The 24240-nt window shown below is 43.1% G+C and overlaps 1 protein-coding gene across 1 annotated transcript in view; it reads left to right on the top strand.

Moving 5' to 3' along the window:
* The window catches only part of LOC137320664 (ADAMTS-like protein 1), a 613156-nt gene that overhangs the window by 509536 nt on the left and 79380 nt on the right, over positions 1-24240 (top strand). The window contains exons 21-22 of the mRNA XM_067982343.1: positions 1277-1404; positions 5338-5466. Coding sequence (XP_067838444.1) covers positions 1277-1404; positions 5338-5466 — 257 coding nt within the window. The remainder of the gene's footprint in view (positions 1-1276; positions 1405-5337; positions 5467-24240) is intronic.

Raw genomic sequence — 24240 nt, 5'->3', positions numbered from 1 at the left:
GCCCTCTCTACCCGCCAGGTTTCCTGGGTTTGTGTTGAGCCCTCTCTACCTGCCGAGTTTCCTGGGCACACTGCACTTGGCATCCAGCTCATCTATCAGGCACAAATGGAGTGATGCCTTTGCTTGCCCCCTTTTGAATATCCTAATGAAATTCCCACCAGCTTGGGACAGGACCATCTACTGCCTGAACAGAATTTGATGTGTGACCGAATTTAGGTAGCTTTCTAGCCAAACTGTTTGCTGCATGAATTTGCTCTGTTTATGCCCCAAAACCAGTGCAGATTAGATATACCTGACAGTAAAATTGGCTCCCATGAGATCGGTTCACAAGAAGCAGGCACAAGGTGTTAACTTGGCTCAATTGTAGTACTCTAATCTTTGAGTGAAGTACTTTGGGACATTGCTGAGACAATAAGGTGCTGTATAAATGCAAGTCCTTTTTTTCTTTCTCACAACAGGCAAAATTACACAGCAGCTGATGAAAATTTTACAGTGAAATATGTAGCACATAGAAACTTGGCAAAGTCTTTTCAGGAGGTTCAAATGTACCGTTTCTGCTCTTGGGGCCATTACCCTCGGCCAGTTTCATGGTAGCAAGATAGCGTTTTGTAAACAGTTCTTACTGTGCAGTGAAGGTTATACTATGACAAACATACATTCTGGGGTAAACCCTATTGTAAATTAAGGTGTTAGTAATAACTGAAGGATTACACAATAGTATAGCAAATTTAGAAAGGATCAGCTATTTCTTCATAATAACAAATATACTCATGTACTGCAATCATTGAGCTTATCAGTTGGGTGATTTTACAGTTCATATTGATAGAGGTGTTCAAAATCACAAACAGTTTTGACAGAGTAAATAAGGAGAAACTGTTTCCAGTGACAGAAAGGTCGGTAACCAGAGGACACAGATTTAAGGTGATCAGCAAAAGAGCCAGAGGCGACATAAGGAAACGTTTTTTTACTCAGCAAGTTGTAATGATCTGGAATGCGCTGCCTGAAAGGGCGGTGGAAGCAGATTCAATAGTAACTTTCAAAAGCTGAATTGGATAAATATTTGAAGGGAAAAATTTGCAGGGCTATGGGGAAAGAGCAGGAGAATGGGACTAATTGGGTAGCTCTTTCAAAGAGCCGGCACAGGCGCAATGGGCCGAATGGCCTCCTCCTGTGCTGTACCTACTATGATACTATGATATTCAACATATTGATGGGAAAGTCAGCTGTACACGTGTTCTTAGGTCAGGAGTTCTGATCGCTTATTTTCCTCTTGCAGAATTAAAATTCTTCCAGATCAGGCCTTGCAAATACTTGTGCCAAATGAGTCTGATGTGGGAGTCTACACTTGCACTGCTACGAACCCTATTGGTTTGGATTTCCTGTCATCCAAAGTTGCTGTAACAGGTTTGCTACTATTATAACAAATCAACTGTTTGAATTTGTCTTAGTTTCCTGAAATAATTGAGAGCTTTGCCAGTTTATGCAATAAAATTTTATCACTTTCCATTCAGGACATTGTAACAGAATGAGAGAGGGGTGATGTATAAGCCATTGGATCTTGAGAGCTAGGGATACCATTTTAATGAGTTATATAAAAGGTGGTGTAGCTTTAAGAAATCATTGACCTTAATTGCCTTTAATCAGGAATGACTCCCAGCCTGTAAGAATTAAAAGCAGGGAAATTATTCAGTTGGTGAGAGGAGTTTAGAGAAGAAGGAATTGAGAGGGATGTAGAGAAGGGGGGAAAGTAATACTATCTTGTTCAAGTAAAGACCCCATGTGGGGGAATAAACTTCACTTGTTTTAGGATCTAGTCTGTGCGTCTAACTGACCACTGGGTCCTGGGCCTGCATCAGCTTGTTACGCATGGTGTCAGATCTTGGCTCTCTGAGAAAGGCCAAAACCCATCAGCATGGAGGAAATGCTGAGCGTTCATACAGGCCACATTGGAACAAAGGGAGTGGATTAACAAGATTCAGGGACTCCAACCTGAATCAAATCAGATCATGAGGGTGAAAGTGGAGGGTGAGGCAGTAAAGAAGGTGGAGGGAAAGCAGTTGGTGAACAGCGAGATGGATACAGGGCCCAAGATGGACAATTACATAATCGAAGAGGAAAACATGGTGTTTTCTGCTCCAGAGAGGACTGAGCAGAACAAGAAGAAACCAGAGTCTGAGACCATGCGCTCAACTAAAGAGGAAAATGGCACCAACGAGTCAAGCAAGATGGATTTGGATTGGCCAGCGAGCATTAATGGGAAAATCACACAAGCGGAAATAAAGTTGAGGTAAACGAGAATTGAATAGCGAAGGAGAAAGTTGCAGGCCAAGATCTCCCAGAGCCCTAGATGCCTACCAAGGAAACGGTGTGAAAATGTGAGAAGGGGGGTTCTTTGAAGAGTTCTGCAGACACCAAGCTCTCTGACAAGGCAATGCCTGAAAAAAAACAGACAAATTTCACCAAACGAGTGGAGGAATTTACAGACAAGGTGCTGTCGAGGAGAACAAGAGCATCCCTGAGGCAACAGGTGCCGGAAAAGACTTTGGAGGAAGAAGTGCCCCAGGAAGTGGAGCAAATGGAAGAGAAATTGCATACCCAGCCCAGTGGAATAAGATGCTTAAGGAGGTCCCTGAGAATATCCAAACCCACGGTGAAAGTGATGGAGAACCAGGAGAAAAAAGCAAGCAAAAGGGAAAAAGAATGAGCTCCTCAGGGTCCAGATAAGGGTAAAAACCAGAGAAGGGTGGAGAAAGGTTTCTGTGGAGCAAGAGGAGCAAAGCGCAAGGGTAAAGCCAGCAGGAGGGCCAGATGGACCAAATTGAGGGGCGGGGCAGACACAGACAGCAAGAATCGAGTGAAGAGAGCGAGTGTCAAGTAAGAGGATGATGGTGGCTCAAAGGTAGAGCAGACTGTTAAGGTAGAGGAGCCTGCATCAGAAAACGTTGTTAAGAAAGAGTATGTGAACCTGCAGGAAGTGGCTTGGGTATTTCTAGGCAGAGACCTATGCCCCAGCAGCCTAAAGCTTGCCCAGGCTGTTAGTGCGAGTGCCTTAGGAGGAACTTACCAAGACTATGGCTTTGTAAGCACCCCACCATTGCATTATATGTTCTGCTGTTGGAATAACAAGGAGCAGTATGGGACTGCAACAGTTGAAGGATATTACCATAAACTTCCTCGGACTTTTATTGCCCTGACTAAGCAGACACCTTACCATCCAGAAGAAATAAGACAACTGGGGCAAATGGTATTGGTGTACTAAAGCTTCAGGAATTGGAGCCTTACCTCGAGATGAAGATGTTGTTAAAGGTGCTTAATGTTGGTTCAAGTGGTGAACTCAACTACCGCTGGAGCAGAGTTTGTAAAGGTTCAGCAGAAGTCACCCCGAGGCTTAGACCTGAAAGCAGTTGAACAGAGCTGCTCATTTGATGGTGATGCAGACAGAATCATAAACTATTATATCGACAAAACCGAATGCTTGCCCCATCTGGATGGCGAAAAGATCGCAACTTTACTTACTACATTTCTAAAGAAACTTCTTGCCAAGGTAAATTTGGACTTGCAGTGGTACAGACTGCCTGTGCAAATGGAAGCTCAACAAGATACATCGAAGGGGCGATGGAGACATTAAGGTACTATTTATTAGGGAGAACCTTCTGGCTGGTAACGGATCATGCCCCCTTTAAGTGGATGTGGGCAAATAAGGAAAAAAATGCCCGGGTTACACATTGGTTTTTGTCCCTCCAACCATAGGCCTTTATAATTGAGCAACTAGCCGGGTCGGCACATGGGAATGTGGATCCCTCTCCCGAATGTTGTGCCTTAGGACAGAAATCGCTCGAGCCCCTGGCTCATTGCTGGCAGGGGGCATATGTGACAGAGTGAGAGAGGATCGATATGTGACAGAGTGAGAGATCCCTGAAGGTAGCAGGACAGGTAGATAAGGTGGTTAAGAAGGCATATGGAATGCTTTCCTATATTAGCCGAGGCATAGAATATAAAAGCAGGGAAATTATGCTGGAACTGTATAAAACACTAGTTAAGCCAGAGCTTGAGTACTGCGCACAGTTCTGGTCACCACATTACAGGAAGGATGTAATTGCACTAGAGAGGGTGCAGAGGAAATTTACGAGGATGTTGCCAGGACTGGAGAATTTTAGCTATGATGACAAATTGGATAGGCTGGGGTTGTTTTCCTTGGAACAGAGGAGGCTGAGGGGTGATTTGATTGAGGTGTACAAAATTATGAGGGGCCTAGATAGAGTGGATAAGAAGGACCTATTTCCCTTAGCGGAGGGGTCAATTACCACGGGGCATAGATTTAAAGTGATTGGTAGAAGGATTAGAGTGGAAATGAGGAAAGATTTTTTCACCCAGAGGATGGTAGGGGTCTGAAACTCACTGCCTGAGAGGGTGGTAGAGGCAGAAACCCTCAACTCATTTAAAAAATACCTGGATGTGCACCTGAAGAGCCGTGACCTGCAGGGCTACGGACCGTATGCGGGAAAGTGGGATTAGGCTGGGTGGCTCATTTCTCAGCCGGCGCAGACACGATGGTCCAAATGGCCTCCTTCTGTGCCGTTAATTTTCTATGCTTCTATGATTCTAGCATCGATATGTGACAGAGTGAGAGAGGGAGGATATGTGACAGAGTGAGAGAGGGAGGATGTGTGACAGAGTGAGAGAGGATGGATATGTGACAGGGAGAAAGGGAGGATATGTGACAGAGGGAGGATATGTGACAGCGTGAGAGAGGGAGGATATGTAAACCATGGGATGTTGAGAGCTCTGTATCCAAGATAGGGCTATCACGTTCAGAAGTTATAAAAATGGTGGCATAGCTTTAAGAAATTGTTGCCCTTAATTGCCTTTATTAGAAATGACTCCCACCCTGTAAGAATAAAAGGCAGGGAAATGCTTCTGTTGGTGAGAGGAGTTTGGTAAAGAAGGAACTGAGTGAGATATAGAGAGAGGTGGTAAAGTAATTTTGATCAGTGTTTTGTTTGTTGCTGCAAGTAAAGGCCCCACATGGATGAATAAACCTTGATTGTTTTAAGATCTAGTCTGCATGTCCAATTGACCACTGGGTCCTGGGCCTGCATTAGCTTGTTGCAGACATAAAAACTCATTGGCAAGGATTTCACTTGTCAGGTCCATTGAGCCACAAGGGAAGATGTAAAACAAAGCTTTCAACTACAACTGTTGATATAAATGATATCAACAGAAATGAGATACTTGTACTAAATTCAATTTTTTTTGTTTGGAAAAAGTGGTTCATTAATTGAAGTTTCCTGGATATTTAGCTGTTATGTACTGTACCATCTGTTTTCTTTTGTATAGGGAAGCCAGTAATTAGAGTGTCCAAACATGATTTGGTGAACATTAATTCAACATCTGTCAGTGTGGATGTGGGCAGTGTTGTGAAAGCGATGTTGAGAGCCAATATCACAATCCAGTGCCAAGTTGATGGTAAGAATGCCTTGAAATTAATACACATCCTTTCAAATGACAATTAAACAAAATTATCTGGAAATGTTTTATGTATTTTAAAGTTTTAACAGTGGAGCTTTCTTATGACTCTTGTATGTGTTACAAGAAATTATCTTAATGTGCCCTAGGAATCCATTCTCTGCCCCTTGGTTTTCTCTGGCAGAAGTATATTTCCACTGTACACTATACTGATCATGGTTTGTTGCTTAATAAGATATTCCTTCTGGAAGGTGATTAAATAGTATTGTAAAAATGGGACAAACTTGTTAGTTCTGAAATTTTTAGGGGAAAATTTGGTGCAGTTCTGCTATTTACAGCTAATTACAACTAAAAGACTTATGTAAAGCTTGTAGAAAAAAGGGTCAGTTTCCTGCATGAATTGTCAAACCAGGAAATGGTTGAGTTCACAGGCTTTAAATGTCCACAAACTGTCTGAAGTATCAGCTTTTACTGAAGCCATTTTAAAAATCTTTTTTCAGCTATGCAGCTAAGAGAGGACTCTGAGCTGCCTTTCAGCAGTTTCAGGCAGGGAAATGTTTTGCTTCCAACACAATGGGCATTCAAATATATGTCTGATGATGGAAGAGAAAATAACAGAAACATGCAAGATAATGCTATTCCAAAGGAGAAGATGATCAACTGGGAGTTTACAGATCATGGTGCTCCCTCAATGATATCTCAAAAGATCTATTTAAAGAGGCATAAAAGGAACTCTGGTTCCTGTTGCAATTTGACCTCCAAACATGTTCTCAAACATAAACACAAACAAAGAACACACTTGAGAACATAGAACTTCATATCAAAGTGGTTTTTACTGTGCACACATATTTACAGCAAGTGCTCCTCTCTTCACTGTGCTTTGCTCCTCCCTATGCTGTTCTGAAGTCTATCCTGCGCTAAGGTGATACTGAAGGGCCAGGGAGGCAAGTAGTTCCTGGCTGTGCTGTGGTATCCTGAGCTTCTTGGCATTAAGGTGGTGCAGGTATTGGGGCTTTTGAGTCCTGGGAGTGACGATCCGGATTCTTTCCCCTCAGTCTGGTTCAGTAAAAACTGAAGTCGCATACATTTTAAAGTGCAGCACAACTTTAATAGCAGGGTTCTTAGTCTGCAGCATTGATTTGGACTCCTGATAGAGTCCCTCTATGCTGGCAGAGCAAGAACAAGAAACATACAGAAATCCACACGTTTTTATACAAATCAATAGGGTTGGAACATACTTAACGAGGGTCAACACCAATCATAAGCCGGGCATAGGTTGCCATGCGAGGTTACATTATTTCTGGCCAATCATAAATCGTCCATGTGCTGATCATGCTGCTGTTAGACATCAAAGGGGATACTTCCTCACTTTCCAACTTGGAATGTTCTTCCCTGTCCCTTCTGTTCCTTATCTCCCAACCTGGAATGTCTTTCAACTTTGGCTAAGCTCGTTACCTATATTGATCTGCCATAAACATGGAGACATTCAGACCAGTCCTTGAATCACATCAAAGACTCTACATTGCTAAGACCATGCAACCCTGCTGACTACGCAAACATATGGCCCAGCAGGAGGCCAGGCCACCTGTACCAATCTCAGTTACTAACTAATTAACCCTTTCTAACCATTTTGCATTCTGCTTCTTTGCCACATAGGCATCTTAATATTTTACCGAAAACTGACCACGTAGGGATTCTCAGGAGGACTCATCAGCAGGGTTCTGACCACTGCATCTGTATGAACAGCCTGGTCTTGTATTCTGACACCTAGATGGGTAAGAATCTGAAGGGGTTGGCTAGAAAGATCACATGCTTTCACCAGGAGAGAAAACAGATTCTAGTTATGCCACTTGTGCTGGGTTCTGATCGATGGGAGGCAGACCTGATGGTATCAATTAAGCCCTGAGAGATGTTAGCCTGAAGCTCTCAGCTTCTATCCATCATCTCTCCAAATGGTCCCCCAAGAACTGAAGGACAGTGGTCAAAGCATCCACACTGGGCTGCATTGAGTGGCCTGGAGGGGACTGATGCAGATGTTCATGGTGCCATCACCCACTCCAGATAGTGCTGTGTTGTGTCAAATCCTTCCCGGATATGGTTACTGATGATGGTACTGGACTCTGCCGTCACACCTGTCCTCCGTACCACCATGTGAGTGTGACTTGGAGGAACTTATAATAGAAAGTTGGCAAAATAGGCACCTTCGGTGGTGATCCATATTCAGGGTGCGTGAAAGGAGGTCTGTTTATGACAGTATCTGAGTTTCTCAATTTGTTAGAAAATTCATTATCTGATATGATATTGCTGTTAGGAGTACGTTTCCCTATTTCTGTCTCGTGGGCATCAATACAGAATGCAGTGCAAGTGACAAAATAGGTGTGCCTTTGGCAATCTTAGTTCAGTTCCTAGATGGTAAGGGTACACAGTGGAAAACTGCCCCTAATTTGGCACTAAATTGGGTATGGTAGCATTGTGGTTATGTTAATGGACTAGTAATCCAGAGGCCTGGATGAATAATCCAGAGTCATGAGTTCAAATCCCGCCACGTCAGCTGGGGAATTTAAATTCAATTAATTACATAAAATCAGGAATTTAAAAAAGAACTAGTATCAGTAATGGTGGCCATGAAACTACCGGATTGTCATAAAAACCCACCTGGTTCACTAATGTCCTTTTTAGGGAAGGAAACTTGCTGTCCTTACCTGGTCTGGCTTATGTGACTCCAGACCCACAGCAATGTAGTTGATTCTTAATTGCCCTCTGAAATGGGCTAGCAAGCCACTCAGTTGTACAATCTTGCTACAGAAAGTCATAAGAATAAAACCCGACGGACCACCTGGCATCGGTCCACAAGGCACCGGACACGACAAAGGCCAACCAAGCCCAGTCGACCCTGCAAAGATACCTCCTCACTAACATCTGGGGACTTGTGACAAAATTGGGAGAGCTATCCCACAGACTAGTCAAGCAACAGCCTGACATAGCCATACTCACAGAATTATACCTTTCAGCCAATGTCCCAGACTCTTCCATTACCATCCCTGGGTATGTCCTGTCCCACCAGCAGGACAGACTGACCAGAGGTGATGGTATAGTGATATACAGTCAGGAGGGAGTGACCCTAGGAGTCCTCAACATTGACTCCAGACCCCATGAAATCTCATGGCATCAGGTCAAACATAGGCAAGGAAACCTTCTGCTGATTACCACCTACTGCCCTCCCTTAGCTAATGAATCAGTCCTCCTCCATGTTGAGCACCACTTGGAGGAAGCATTGAGGGTAGCAAGGGCACAGAATGTACTCTGGGTGGGGGACTTCGATGTCCATCACTAAGAGTGGGTTGGTAGCACCACTACTGACCGAGCTGGCCGAGTCCTGAAGGATATAGCTGCCAGAATAGGCCTGCAGCAGGTAGTGAGCGAACCAACACGAGGGGAAAAACCTACTTGACCATGACAATATTGGTAGGAGTGACCACCGCACAGTCCTTGTGGAGATGAGGTTCCATCTTCACACTGTGTGGCACTACCACTGTGCTAAATGGGTTAGATTCAGAACAGATCTAGCAGCTCAAAACTGGGCATCCATGAGGCGCTGTGGGCCATCAGCAGCAGAATTGTATTCCAGCACAATCTGTAACCTCATGGTCCGGTATATTCCTCATTCTACCATTACCAACAAGCCAGCGGATCAACCCTGGTTCAATGAGGAGTGTAGAAGAGCATGCCAGGAGCAGCTCCAGGCATACTTAAAAATGAGATGCCAACCTGGTGAAGCTACAACACAGGATTACATGCATGCTAAACAGAGGAAGCAAAATGCTATAGACGGAGCTAGGCAATTCCACAACCAACCGATCAGATCCAAGCTCTGCAGTCCTGCCACATCCAGTCGTGAATGGTGGTGGACAATTGAACAACTAACGGGAGCAGGAAGTTCTATCAACATCTCCATCCTCAATGATGGCAGAGTCCAGCACATAAATGCAAATGACCAGACTGAAGCGTTTGCGACCATCTTCAGCCAGACGTGCCAAGTGGATGATCCATCTCAGCCTCCTCCCGATATCCCCACCATCACAGAAACCAGTCTTCAGCCAATTTGATTCACTCCAGGTGATATCAAAAAACAGCTAAGTGCACTGGATGCAACAAAGGTTATGGGCCCCGCAACATCCCAGCTATAGTGCTGAAGACTTGTGCTCCAGAACTAGCCGTGCCTCTAGCCACAGTTCCAGTACAGCTACAACACTGGCATCTACCCAACCAATGTGGAAAATTGCCCAGGTATGTCCTGTACACAAAACAGGATAAATCCAACCCGGCCAATTACCGCCCCATCGGTCCACTCTCAATCTTCAGCGAAGTGATGGAAGGTGTCGTCGACAGTGCTATCAAGCGACACTTACTCACCAATAACCTGCTCACCGATGCTCAGTTTGGGTTCTGCCAGGACCACTCAGCTCCAGACCTCATTACAGCCTTGGTCCAAACATGGACAAAAGAGCTGAAATTCAAGAGAGTGAGAGTGACTGCCCCTGACATCAAGGCAGCATTTGACTGACTGTGGCATCAAGGAGCCCTAGTAAAATTGAAGTAAATGGGAATCGTGGAAAACTCTCCAGTGGCTGGAGTCATACCCAGCACAAAGGAAGATGGTAGTGGTTGTTGGAGGCCAATCATCTCAGCCCCAGGACATTGCTGCAGGAGTTCCTCAGGGCAGTGTCCTAGGCCCAACCATCTTCAGTTGCTTCCTCAATGACCTTCTCTCCATCATAAGGTTAGAAATGGGGATGTTCACTGATGATTGCACAGTGTTCAGTTCCATTCGCAACCCCTTCAGATAATGAAGCAGTCCGTGCCCGCTGCAGCAAGACCTGGACATCATCCAGGTTTGGGCTGATAAGTGGCAAGTAACATTCGTGCCAGGCAATGACCATCTCCAACAAGAGAGAGTCTAACCACCATCCCTTGACATTCAATGGCATTACCATCGCCGAATCCCGCACCATCAACATCCTTGGGATCACCATTGATCAGAAACTTAACTGGACCAGCCACATATATACTGTGGTTACAAGAGCAGGTCAGAGGCTGGGGATTCTGCGGCGAGTAACTCGGCTCCTGATTCCCCAAAGCCTTTCCACCACCTGGAAGGCTTAAGTCAGGAGTGTGATGGAATACTCTCCACTTGCCTGGATGAGTGCAGCTCCAAGAACACACAGGAAGCTCGACACCATCCAGGACAAAGCAGCCCTCTTGATTGGCACCCCATCCACCACCCGAAACATTCACTCCCTTCACCACCAGCGCACTGTGGCTGCAATGTGTACCATCCACAGGATGCACTGCAGCAACTTGCCAAGGCTTCTTCGACAGCACTTCCCAAACCTGCGAACTCTACCACCTAGAAGGACAAGGGCAGCAGCAGGCACATGAGAACAACACCACCTGCACGTTTCCCTCCAAGTCACACACCATCCCAACTTAGAAATATATCGCTGTTCCTTCATCGTTGCTGGGTCAAAATCCTGGAACTCCCTACCTAACAGCACTGTGGGAGAACATTCACCACACGGACTGCAACGGCTCAAGAAGGCGGCTCACCACCACCTTCTCAAGGGCCAGTGACGCCCACATCCTATGAACAAATTTTTTTTTAATCTAAATTTACAATCTAGTGCAGAGAGGCCACAAAGTGGGAAATGAAAATGGTAATTCTTGTGCAGTAAGAGTGCTTTTGAGGAAGGAACAGATTGAGGATGCCTTATTCTGTATCCATGTTGAATACGCTGACTGTCCAAAATGGGAGAAAGTTCCATTCACTAATACTAAGATCCCAGACTTTACTGGGCATAAAATTCACCAAAAAGAGAAGACAGAAAGTAGAAGGATCTGCACACCACTTGTTAACTTTATTTACTTTACATAAATCTACGTACATTTGTCTATCTGTTAACACAGTATTTTTACCTTTTTTGTTTTCCGTCATTCAGACTTGAAGTTTATGTCTTGGCCACTTTACTGGAAACTCCTGGAACTTGACAGGTTTGCTAAGGTGATCTATTGGATGATGATATTTTTGTGCAATGACTTCACTTCCACGCCAAACACGCATTGGTTTAATTTCAGTGAAACAAGTTTGAGCTAAATATAAAATAACGGTTCTGTTGTGAGACACAAGGTAGCTCGCTATTACCTGCTCAAACAGGCATTTTACCCCAATAGTGGATGATTTAAGAATATACATTCAGATAACCTCAGACTATAACTCTGGCATTCATCCCAATGGGCTGCACTTTATTTATGATCCATAGGCCAATCCTAACTCTTCCAGGGACTGTACAAGTCCACAAAAACTCCCAATAGCTCAGAGACAATCCCTTTAAATTCCAAACATTCCGCTTGTGGAGTGGGGGACGGCGTTGGTTGGGAAGGTTGTTATAATATATCCTGTGAGTGCCATGTCGTACTACCCAGAGACTGCAGAACACTCCCATAAAAGGGCAAGAAATCCTGAAATGTTTGTAAAATTGTTAAAATAAAAGTTTAATTTAAAAATTCTCTGAAGAGAATATCTATCTTAAAATTTCTTGTGTCTATCATCATTTACTGCACTGTGACCATCAGGCGGTCAGTTTCCTTCTGTACTTTTCTCCTTTTTCTAAAATGGTTATTTTGTTTAGTTTGTACCTTGTTCACCAATCATATCATTCAAAATCTCTCCACAATCACAGTCTATCAAAACATTCGATTCATCCACTTTCCAGCAAAAAGTAACTGCAAGGTTCAGCTGGTATGATAGTTCCACACTTAACCCACTGTATACCCCAAAATACATTTCTAACATAATACACATATAACTATTAACATTTAAAAAAAGATTACCCATATTCCAATTGCTCTAACAAACTTACATTTATATATCACCTTATCAATCTCTCAGAAGCAGCTCAAAGCACTTCACATGCAATGATTTACTTTTGAAGTGCAGTGTCTCGCCTTCTTCAAGCCCCAAACTCCCCTTTCCCAATCCCCACAAGCCCAAGTCCAGACCTGCTTTGGTTGCTTTACCATGAACCTCCATGATCAGCTTGCAATCTTAATAGTCACTTGCTGGATGTCATTTTTTAACCTTTCTTCAGGATGTGGGAGTCACTGGCAAGACCAGCATTTATAGCCCATCCCAAGTTGCCCTTGAGAAGGTGGTGGTGAGCCGCCTCCTTGAACCGCTGCCGTCCATGTGATGAAGGTTCTCCCACCGTGCTGTTAGGTAGGGAGTTCCAGGATTTTGACCCAGCAATGATGAAGAAACGGCGATATATTTCCAAGTCAGGATGGTGTTCCCTTGTCTGCTGCTCTTGTCCTTCTAGGTGGTAGAGGACACTGGTTTGGGAAGTGCTGTCGAAGAAGCCTTGGCGATTTGCTGCAGTGCATCCTTTAGATGGTACACAGTGTGCCGGTGGTGGAGGGAGTGGGTGTTTAAGGTGGTGGATGAGCTGCTGATCAAGCGGGCTTTGTCCTGGATGGTGTCGAGCTTCTTGAGTGTTGTTGCAGATGCACTCATCCAGGCAAGTGGAGAGTGTTCCAACACACTCCTGACTTGTGCCTTGTAGATGGTGGAAAGGCTTTGGGGAGTCAGGAGGTGAGTCACTCGCCGCAGAATACCCAGCCTCTGACCTGCTCTTGTAGCCATGGCATTTCTGTGGCTGGTCCAGTTGAGTTTCTGGTCAATGGTGACCCCCAGGATGTTGATGGGCGATTTGGCAATGGTAATGCCATTGAATGTCAAGGGGAGGTGGTCATTGCCTGGCACTTGTGCATCATTTGACACTGGATCGGAATGAATGGGATCACGACAGTCTTTTTGATTGTTTGTTTGCATAAATACTGTTCAAAACCACTTGGTGTATGATTTTAGTTCTTTTATTAATTCTTTGATCTTTAATATTTGGAATGTAACCTTAAACCTTTTCTTAAAGTGATAATGCAAAGACGGTAAAGTAATGGATTGGTGCCATTCATTTCCACCCTTCCCAAGCCAGACACTAGACAGATAATTTCCCTTGGTTTGTTCTGCTTTACTTCAGTGATAATTATCACTAACGTATTATTTTCAAAGGAAACTCTTGCTGTTGGATCTAATACCAGATTCAACTTAAGCCCTTTGGCTGTCGGCTGTTGCTTAGGATCTGATGCTCTTGGAAGAAATCTAACATTGTGGTTAGATTTGGTTGGCTGGGTGGTCCCAGGCTAGAGGCAGTAACATATCTAGATCCTGTTCATAATGTGACTAACTCACCTGTAAAAGGAAGTCTACTGCCTAGCAAACAGCACACATGCAGATCATTAATCATTTTAATACGACTGTAACAAAGCCATATTTCATCACTTTTAATGGTAGTCATACATGGCTCAAAACATGTTTGCAAATTAATATAAAATAAAACTCATCGGGAGATTTTTGAAGTTTCTCCCTGGGCAGAAGCAGAATGGTAACAGTCTGAAAATGGTGGGAATGTATCACTGCCCCATTGCCACTTATAGTCTGGCTATCCCTATCAGCTAGATAGCTGGAGTGCCCACCTGAGGCAGATGGGAGACCCATTTATTCATAGAATCATAGAAAATTTACGGCACAGAAGGAGGCCATTTGGCCCATCGTGTCTGCGCCGGCTGAGAAACAAGCCCAGCCCTGCAGGTCACGGCTCTTCAGGTGCACATCCAGGTATTTTTTAAATGAGCTGAGGGTTTCTGCCTCTACCACCCTCTCAGGCAGTGAGTTCCAGACCCCCATCACCCTCTGGATGAAAAAAATGTTCTTCTTTTCCACTCTAATCCTTCTACCAATCACTTTAAATCTATGCCCCCTGGTCATTGACTCCTCTGCTAAGGGAAATAGATCCTTCCTATCCACTCTATCTAGGCCCCTCATAATTTTGTACCCCTCAATCAAATCACCCCTCAGCCTCCTCTGTTCCAAGGAAAACAACCCCAGCCTATCCAATCTGTCATCATAGCTAAAATTCTCCAGTCCTGGCAACGTCCACATAAATCTCCTCTGTACCCTCTCTAGTGCAATTACATCCTTCCTGTAATGTGGTGACCAGAACTATGCGCAGTACTCAAGCTGTGGCCTAACTAGTGTTTTATACAGTTCCAGCATAAAAGCATGGATGTTATATTCTATGCCTCGGCTAATAAAGGAAAGCATTCCATATGCCTTCTTAACCACCTTATCTACCTGTCCTGCTACCTTCAAGAATCTGTGGACATGCATTCCATGGTCCCCCACTTCCTCTACATCTCTCAGTATCCTCCCATTTATTGTGTATTCCCTAGTCTTTTTTGCTCTCCCCAAATGCATTACCTCCAGATTGAACTCCATTTGCTGCTTTTCTGCCCATCTGACCAGTCCATTGATATCTTCCTGCAGTCCACAGCTTTCCTCCTCACTATCAACCTCACGGCCTATCTTTGTGTCATCCGCAAATTTCTTAATCATGCCCCCTACGTTTAAGTCCAAATCATTAATGTATACCACAAAAAGTAAAGGATCTAATACCGAGCTCTGCGGCATCCCGCTGGAAACAGCCTTCCAGTTGCAAAAACACCCGTCGACCTTTACCCCTTGCTTCCTGCCACTGAGCCAATTTTGGATCCAATTTGACACATTCCCTTGGGCCTTTACTTTTTTGACCAATCTGCCCATGTGGGACCTGGTCAAAAGCCTTGCTAAAATCCATGTAGACTACATCAATTACACTACCCTCATTAATCCTCCTTGTCACCGCCTCAAAAAATTCAATAAAGTTAGTCAGACACAACCTCTCCTGAACAAATCTGTGCTGACTGTCCTTGATCAGTCCGTGCCTTTCTAAGTGGCAGTTTATCCTGTCCTTCAGAATTGATTCCAATAATTTGCCCACCACCGAGGTTAGGCTGACTGGCCTATAATTATTCTGTCTATCCTTTGCTCCTTTTTAAACAACGGTACAACGTTAGCAGTCCTCCAATCCTCCGGCATTTTGACTGTATCCAGTGAAGTTTGGAAAATGATTGTTAAAGCCTCCGCTATTTCCTCCTTGGCTTCTTTTAACAGCCTGGGATACATTTCATCCGGCCCTGGTGATTTATCGACTTTCAAAGATGTTAATCCCCTTAATACTTCCCCTCTCACTGTTTATCACATCCAATATTTCACACTCCTCCTCCTTAACTTCAATCCCTACATCATCCCTCTCCTTCGTGAAGACAGATGCAAAGTATTCATTAAGAACCATAACCACATCTTCTGCCTCCACACATAGTTTACCTTTTTGATCTCTAATAGGCCCTACTCTTGAGAATCCCTACGTGGTCAGTTTTTTAGTAAAATATTAAAATGCCTATGTGGCAAAGAAGCAGAATGCAAAATGGTTAGAAAGGGTTAATTAGTTAGTAACTGAGATTGATACAAGTGGCCTGGCCCTCCTGCTGGGCCATATGGTTGCTTAGTCAGCAGGCCTGCATTGTCTTATCAATGATAGGTCTTTGATGTGAGTCAAGGACTGGTCTGAATGTCTCCATGTTTATGGCAGATCAATATAGGGAACGAGCTTAGCCAAAGTTGAAAGACATTCCAGGTTGGGAGATAAGGAATAGAAGGAACAGGGAAGAACCTTCCAAGTTGGAAAGTGAGGAAGTAACCCCTTTGATGTCTAATAGCAACATGGTCAGCACATGGATTGTCTATGATTGGCCGGAAATAATGTAACCCCGCATGGCAGCCTGTGCCCGGCTTATGATTGGTGTTGACTTTTGTGTTAATGATGTTCCAACCTCTATGGATTTGTATAAAGGTATGAGTTTTTGTCTTTGTCTTTGTCTCTCCTTATTCTGTTAGAATCGTTCGGATTCTCTCAGGAATCTGAATTGAAGCTACAGACTAAGATCTGCTATTAAAGTTGTTTGAACTTTACGGTGTACTCGAATCAGTTCTTGCTGAACCAGACTGAGGGGAAAGAATCCGGTTCGTCACTCTTAGTTATCCTCTTGCTCTTAATGTATTCATAAAACATCTTTGGGTTTTCTTTGATTTTAACCTGCTAATATTTTTTCATGCCCTCTCTGCTTTCCTAATTTCCTTTTTAACTTCATAGAAACATAGAAAATAGGAGCAAGAGTCGGCCATTCGGCCCTTCAGGCCAGCTACATTAATGCCTTCCAAGTGTTCTGTTATCACATCTTTTATAATAGACTCTAGCATTTTCCCCACTACTGATGTTGGGCTAACTGGTCCGTAATTCCCTGTTTTTTCTCTCCCTCCTTTTTTAAATAGTGGGGTTACATTTACCACCCTACAATCTGTAGGAACTGTTCGAGTCTATAGAATTTTGGAAGATGATCACCATTGCATCCACTATTTCCAGGGCCACTTCCTTTAGTACCCTGCACTTTGTATACTCCAAGCTTTCTGTAGTTTTGAGTTCCCAGTGTCTATCATAGGCTTTCTTTTTCTGCCTTATCTTACCCTGAATGTTTCTTGACATCCAGGGGGCTCTAGATTTGGCAGCCCCTCCCTTTTTCTTTGTGGGAATATGTTTACCCTGAACCCATTGAATCACCCCTTTGAATGTGACTTATTCTGCTCTGACACTTATTTACCTTCAAGTGGCTGTTTCCAGTTTACTTCTGCTAAATCACTTCTCAGTTTAGTAAAATTGGCCTTTCCCCAATTGAAAACTTTAACTCCTGCTCTATCTTTGTCCTTTTCCATAACTTATGCTAAAACGAACTGTATTATGATCACTACCACCAAAATGCTCTCCCACTGCTACTTCTTCCACTGCCCCTCTTCATTTCCGAGAACTAAATCCAGAACTGACCCCTCTTTTCTGCCCCCCCCCGCCCCCCCCATTGGGCTTGCTATATACTGGCTAAAAAAATTCTCCTGTTTGTAATTTAAGAATTCTGCGCCCTCTATACCATTCACACTGTTTGTATCCCAGTTAATAATTTATTGTGCAATCCGGGATCGTACTGTGTTCGTAGAGCCCCGATTGCTATTTTAGGACAGTGCTGGGCAGAGTGTGGGCCAGGGACACTCCACATGGTATTAGCTCGAGAAGCCCATCAGGTAAGTTTTTTCATTTATTTTTGTGGGACCTGGAGGAGTAGAAATGCTTCAGAACGCCACAAAAACAACCTGGGCTGCTGTCGCATTGCATTCTTTCCCCCCCCCCCCCACCACCCACCCACCCAAGAACAGACCCCCTACTTGAGGTTGCCCAGTATTACAGTGGCAGGAGCTGGCAGGCAGTCCCAGGGCGCCCACTTTCTTTCCGCATCCCGCCAGCCCTACGCTAACGAGGCGCACCTTTCAAAATGGGACAGTCAGGGCCAGGGGGTGGGACTGTCAGGTGGGGCCAGGGGGCAGAATCACTCCGCCAGCCAACTAACTGAAACCCATCCACAGTCACAATCTATTCATTGGAGACTAAACTTCATTGCCTCTAAAGTTAATGCCTTATTAAATCAACATTTTTTTTAAAATGTTTTGAAATATGTGTTAAAAAATATTTATTGCTGGGGATGAATTTTTCACTAGATAAATAAACTGGTCATTCAGTTGACTGTCAGGGGTGAAATTGCCTGTCTCCAGACCCGAATGATCACAATGCCATTGTCTTTCACTCCAGCCAGACCGCATGCTGGGGAGTGAATGTTATCATTTCCAAGCAGAGCTGCCAGTTAGAACACTTTCCTGTACCAGATAAGTTTATTTTCAGGATTATATAAAGATACAATGGACAGAGTTCCAAGGCTGTAATGTGACTGATGAAGAGAGGATATTCCCACATTGTACTTCTATTTTTTTTCCTGTGGTTCCAACAAACCTGCTCTATAGTCAAATCCTAAAAGATATGTTTCCTTCAGCATTCTAGATCAGTGTTTAATACAATAACAACTTGCATTTATATAGCGCCTTTATCGTAGTAAAACGTCCCCAAGGCGCTTTGAGCGATTATCAAACAAAATTTGACACCGAGCCACATGATAGGTGACCCAAAGCTTGGTCAAAGAGGTAGGTTTTAAGGAGCATCTTAGAGGAGAGTTTTAGGGAGGGAATTCCAGAACTTAGGGCCTAGGCAGCTGAAGGCACGGCCACCAATGATGGAGCAATTAAAATCGGGATGCGCAAGAGGTCAGAATCGGAGGAGCGCAGAGATCTCGGAGGGTTGTAGGGCTAGAGGAGGTTAGAGATGGGGAGGAGCGAGGCCATGGAAGAATTTGAAAACAAGGATGAAAATTTTAAAATCAAGGCATTCCCAAGGCATGCCAATGTCGGACAGTGAGCATGGGGTGATGGGTGAACGGGACTTGGTGCGAGTTAGGATACAGGCAGCAGAGTTTTGGATGAGCTCAAGATTATGGAAGAAAGAGGCCGTACTGGGTCTGAGTGGGACAAGTAAGCGATGCAAGGGGACAAGAGCATTAAGGAAATAATTAGCACGATAATTAGTTTTGATGTAAGAATTAAAAAGAACAGGGATCAGTCAAATCTTACTACCTAGCTGAGAAAAGACAAATTCAATGAGATACAGAGAACTTGTTCAGATTAACTGCAAAGCAGAAATAATGGTAAATGTTCAAACAGGTAGTTATTAAGGTGGAGTGGACATTTCTCAAAACAGAAATGGTGCTGCAGAAAACTCTAATTCCTTGGAAGAGTAGAGAAATTAAAGTTAAAATGAGACTTAAAGAAGAAGCCTGTGACAAATCTATGACTAAGAATAACAACAAAAATCAAGCTGAATATAGAAAATAAAGAGAATTTTTTTTAAAAATTGGAACAGCTAAGATGAGAAATGAAGAAAGACTGGCAGGGAACATAAAGGGAAATAGTAAAGGATTTTATAAATACGTTAAAGATGTGGTAGACCATTTAAAAATGAAAAAGGAAATCTTATGCAGGTTGAAGGAATAGCAGAGAGAGAGCAAGAAATAGTTGGGTTTTTTTGGGTAGCAACTGCAAAATTTTCGGACTTTGCATTCTCAGTGAGAAACCTGTACTTTTACGCATTGATGTTAAACCTGGAAATAAAGCCGGGTTGTGGTTGCGACCCAAAAAAACAACTATTTTCAACTCCCACCCACCCCCAATCCACCCGTTCTTGGGGTTTAAAATCACCCCCATGTTCTCTCTTTTCACAGAAGAGAGTGTTAGTGGGAATGTGAGGTGGAGCAATTAGATAACTGTAGGTAGGGAAATACTACTGAACAAAACTGGTGGAACTCAAAGTGGAAAAGGCCTAATGCCATCGTTCCTAGAATGCTAAGCAAAGTTAGAGAACAAACAGCAGCGGCTCAGACCGCAATATTTCAAACTGCCTTAGGTGTGGAAGTTGTGCCAGAGGACTGGTAAATGGCCTCTGTTCAAAAGGGGAGAATGAGAACTAAGTTCTTCAGAAATCTGGTATAGGCACAATGAGGTGAATGGCCTCTTTCTGTGCTGTAAAATTCGACAACTCTGTGATTCTAGACTAGAACAAGTAATACTCAGGAGCAGCAAGACAATCAGATTCAATGCAGTAGGAATACAGAGGATAGAGCTCACTCAGAAGCAGAATAGAGAGACTGAGCAGATTGTAAGGAAAGTGAAAGAATCTCTCCATGCTAACATGCTGTGTCATTATGGTAATTTTTTGTTCATAGTATATGGGATTTTCATGTGTTTATAGAATTTTTAATGTGGGAGTCTTTTATTAGTTTTTCCATGTGCTTGTATAGTCTTACAGGATTGAGTAATAATAATATTGCATTTTCTATATGTATCTGTAGCATTAAGGTTTTTGTATGCTGCATGATATGTTTCCATCTATGGCAAATATTTACATATAGGGGCACTTTTAGCATTTATTTAGACTGGCAACCCATTCATGTCTATTCTATAAATACTCTAGTGCCCTCTAGTGGTGCCATTAACAAGTCTGTAACTGGAAATGGGCATGAAATTAGAATTTAAATTGAACTATGGCACGAAATTGCATTTTAAACATGTTCATCTGTTAATCACTTGCAAAATATCTCTTGGAATTCAGATTGCACTTTTGGAAGACATGCTGTATTATGGTTTAATCTTTCATTTATTGATACTATATCAAAGGTGTTTTTCTTTGGTTGTCATGATGTGGAGATGCCGGTGATGGACTGGGGTTGACAATTGTAAACAATTTTACAACACCAAGTTATAGTCCAGCAATTTTATTTTAAATTCACAAGCTTTCGGAGGCTTCCTCCTTCGTCAGGTGAACGATGTGAAAATGACGAAGGAGGAAGCAGTACATTGCTTTGGTTGCAGTACATTGTTATATATGATCTTGTTATATTTCTAGTGTTGTATGTGGTACAGTGTGAGCCTTGTAGTATGGGTTAGCTAGGGGTTTAAGGCAGGAGCAGTGACAATGTTGGAACATTTCTTTTGCATGTGCCTGCAGAATCATATTCCAGCAGGCTCTTGCAATGCCACCATTGCTTTAAGTTACTATATTTGCACAGTGCCTAAGCTATGTAGCAGGTGTTCTTGACACGAGTCATTCTCTAGCAGAATAGAAACCATATTGGAAAATTTCTCCTGATCTACTTCAGGCAAGTCACATCAAAGAAACAAGAAGCCAGAATAATGTACAAATCAAGTGCTTAATCTTATTTCAGTAAATTGAGTGGTGTGTAGGACTATAGAAGTTTACAACAAGAAGTAGGCCATTGTGTCTGTGCTAGCTCTTAGAGCAATCCAAAACTAAGGCCATTGCCCCATTCTCTGAATCGCATTGACATGTTCTGTCTCAGTGCTCCTTTGTGCTGGTGGATTGCAGGTGGCACCTAATATCTAAACTGCAACTTCTTTTTAAGTGATTCTCTTGTGGAAAGAGCCTGTGTCCTGGCTGGCTGCAGGATTTCACTGACTGCCTGTTGGGATACTAGTAATCCTAGACCTCCTTCGGCTTTGCATTGAAGGCCATGTACGATGTGAATCAGCCACATTGGGTCTGTGGTGCCTTGCTGGTGTTGCCTGCTTTCACCTGCCTGGCGCACCATGTGCTTCTGTGTGGGGTAGGGAGGTGGCCATTAGTCCCATAAATTGTGTGCTTCCTCTGAGTTATTTTATGTTAAGCAGAATACTGGCTATCAGGAAATTGAACTTCATGAATATCTGGGAGCTCTAATTGATTATAGTTTCTGACCATATTTTGCTGATGTCTAGCTGTGTAGTGCTGGGACCTCCTGTCAGCCACCTGCTCCGTTTACTAATGCCTCAAGAGCTCATAGGTGAAACAACTTATCTGCTGCAGTATGCATGTTTCTGTAACTGCGTCTGATATAAGCTCGGTGAACCAAATTTGATGGTGGTAGAATTTTTTTACAAAGCATTTCCACAGTTGATCTTAAGGCCACTTCTAAGAAAAACAAATACTTTTAAAAATGTGAAACTAAATGCTATTGAATTCCATTTTTCTCCAATATGGGTAGCGCTTGTGTGCACAGATTGTATATGTACAATATAGGCATAGACATTCTGCTTCAAAATTGGTGCACAGTATGTGTTATACTTTAGTTGACAAATGATAAGTCAAGATGGTTTTTAAAAGTAGTTGAAACTTAGTTATTTTTCTATTTGCACAAAGTATGCAATATCATAACCTTATCAAGACTGAAAGATAGATTCCACTCTTAAAAACATGTTTCTTTTGCATATCGCCTTTTATAGTTGCTAGGGTATGTACTGTATAAAGTAGAAGTGGGCAATGTATGTTCCTGGGAACTGGTTGCCAATTTATAGTGTTAATTAAAAAATGCTAAACATTTTTAATCATCTTCTGTTCAAGTGCAGAAATGTAATTGGAGCCCTCAAATGGTTAAGGAATAAAAAATTAATACATCTTTTACAATGATATATCTGATAAAGCAAACATACTTTCACTGTAATTGTTATTCAAATCTTTACTGCTCAGCCTTTGAATGTTGTATGCTTTACAACAATTTACCCTCTGTAGGAAACATAGAAACATAGAAAATAGGAGCAGGAGTAGGCCATTCGGCCCTTTGAGCCTGCTGCGCCATTCAATATGATCATGGCTGGTCCTCTATCTCAGTACCATATTCCTGCTCTCTCCCCATACCCCTTGATGCCTTTTTGTGTCTAGAAATTTATCTAGCTCCTTCTTAAATATATTCAGTGACTTGGCCTCCAACCTTCTGTGGTAGAGAATTCCACAGGTTCACCACCCTCTGAGTGAAGAAATTTCTCCTCGTCTCAGTCCTAAATATCCTACCCCATAGCCTGAGACTGTGACCCCTCGTTCTGGGACAGACCCCACCCCCAGCCAGGGGAAACATCCTCCCTGCATCCAGTCTGTCTAGCCCTGTCAGAATTTTATACGTTTCAATGAGATCCCCTCTCATTCTTCTAATCGCGAGTGAATACAGGCCGAGTCGACCCAATCTCTCCTCATACGACAGTGCTGCCACCTCAGGAATCAGTCTGGTGAACCTTCGCTGCACTCCTTCTATGGCAAGTATATCCTTTCTTAGGTAAGGAGACCAAATCTGCACACAATACTCCAGGTGTGGTCTCACCAAGGCCCTGTATAACTGCAGTAAGACATCCTTGTTCCTGTACTCAAATCCTCTTGCAATGAAGGCCAACATACCATTTGCCTTCCAAACTGCTTGCTGCACCTGCATGTTTGCGTTCAGTGACTGGTGTACAAGGACACCCAGGTCCCTTTGTACATCAACACTTCCCAATCTATCACCATTTAAATAATACTGTCATTCTGTTTTTCCTTCCGAAATGGCTAACTTCACATTTATCCACATTGTACTGCGTCTGCCATGTATTTGCCCACTCACCCAACTTGTCTAAATTGCCTTGAAGCCTTTTTGCATCCTCCTGACAACTCACCTAGTTTTTTGTCATCAGCAAACTTGGAAATATTACATTTGGTTCCCTCATCCTGTGCGTGTGCGTGTCCGTCCGTCCCCCCAACTAGTCACTGCCTGCCACCCCGAAAAAGACCCATTCCTACTCTGTTTCCTGTCTGTTAACCAATTTTCAATCCATGCCAGTATAATACCCCCAATTGCATATGCTTTAATTTTGCACTCTAACCTCTTATGTGGGACTTTATCAAAGACCTTCTGAAAATCCAAATAAACCACATCCACTGGTTCTCCCTTATCTTGTCTTCCAGTTACATCCTCAAAAAACTCCAGTAGGTTTGTCAAACATGATTTCCCTTTCATAAATCCATGTTGACTTTGTCTAATCACGTTGATATTTTCTAAGTGTCCTGTTATCACATCCTTTATAATAGACTCTAGCATTTTCCCTACTACTGATGTTAGGCTAACTGGTCTGTAGTTCCCTGTTTTCTTTCTCCTTTTTTAAATAGTGGGGTTATATTTGCCACCCTCCAATCTGCAGGAACTGTTCCATAATCTATAGAATTTTGGAAGACGACAATTAATGCATCCATTATTTCCATGGCTACCTCTTCTAGTACTCTGGGATGCAGATTATCAGGCCCTGGGGATTTATCGGCTTTCAGTCCCATTAATTTCTCCGGCACTTTTTTTTACGAATACTATTTTCTTTTAATTCCTCCTTCTCACTAGTCCCTTGGTTCCCTAGCATTTCTGCGAAGTTTTGTGTCCTCTCCCGTGAAGACAGAACCAAAGTATTTAATTGCTCTGCCATTTCTTTGTTCCCCATCATAAATTCTCCTGTTT

Source organism: Heptranchias perlo, chromosome 4 (assembly GCF_035084215.1).
Source record: "Heptranchias perlo isolate sHepPer1 chromosome 4, sHepPer1.hap1, whole genome shotgun sequence".
Taxonomy (NCBI): Eukaryota; Metazoa; Chordata; class Chondrichthyes; order Hexanchiformes; family Hexanchidae; genus Heptranchias; species Heptranchias perlo.
Note: the sequence above shows the minus strand (reverse complement) of the source record. Positions and strands in the feature narration are given on the sequence as shown.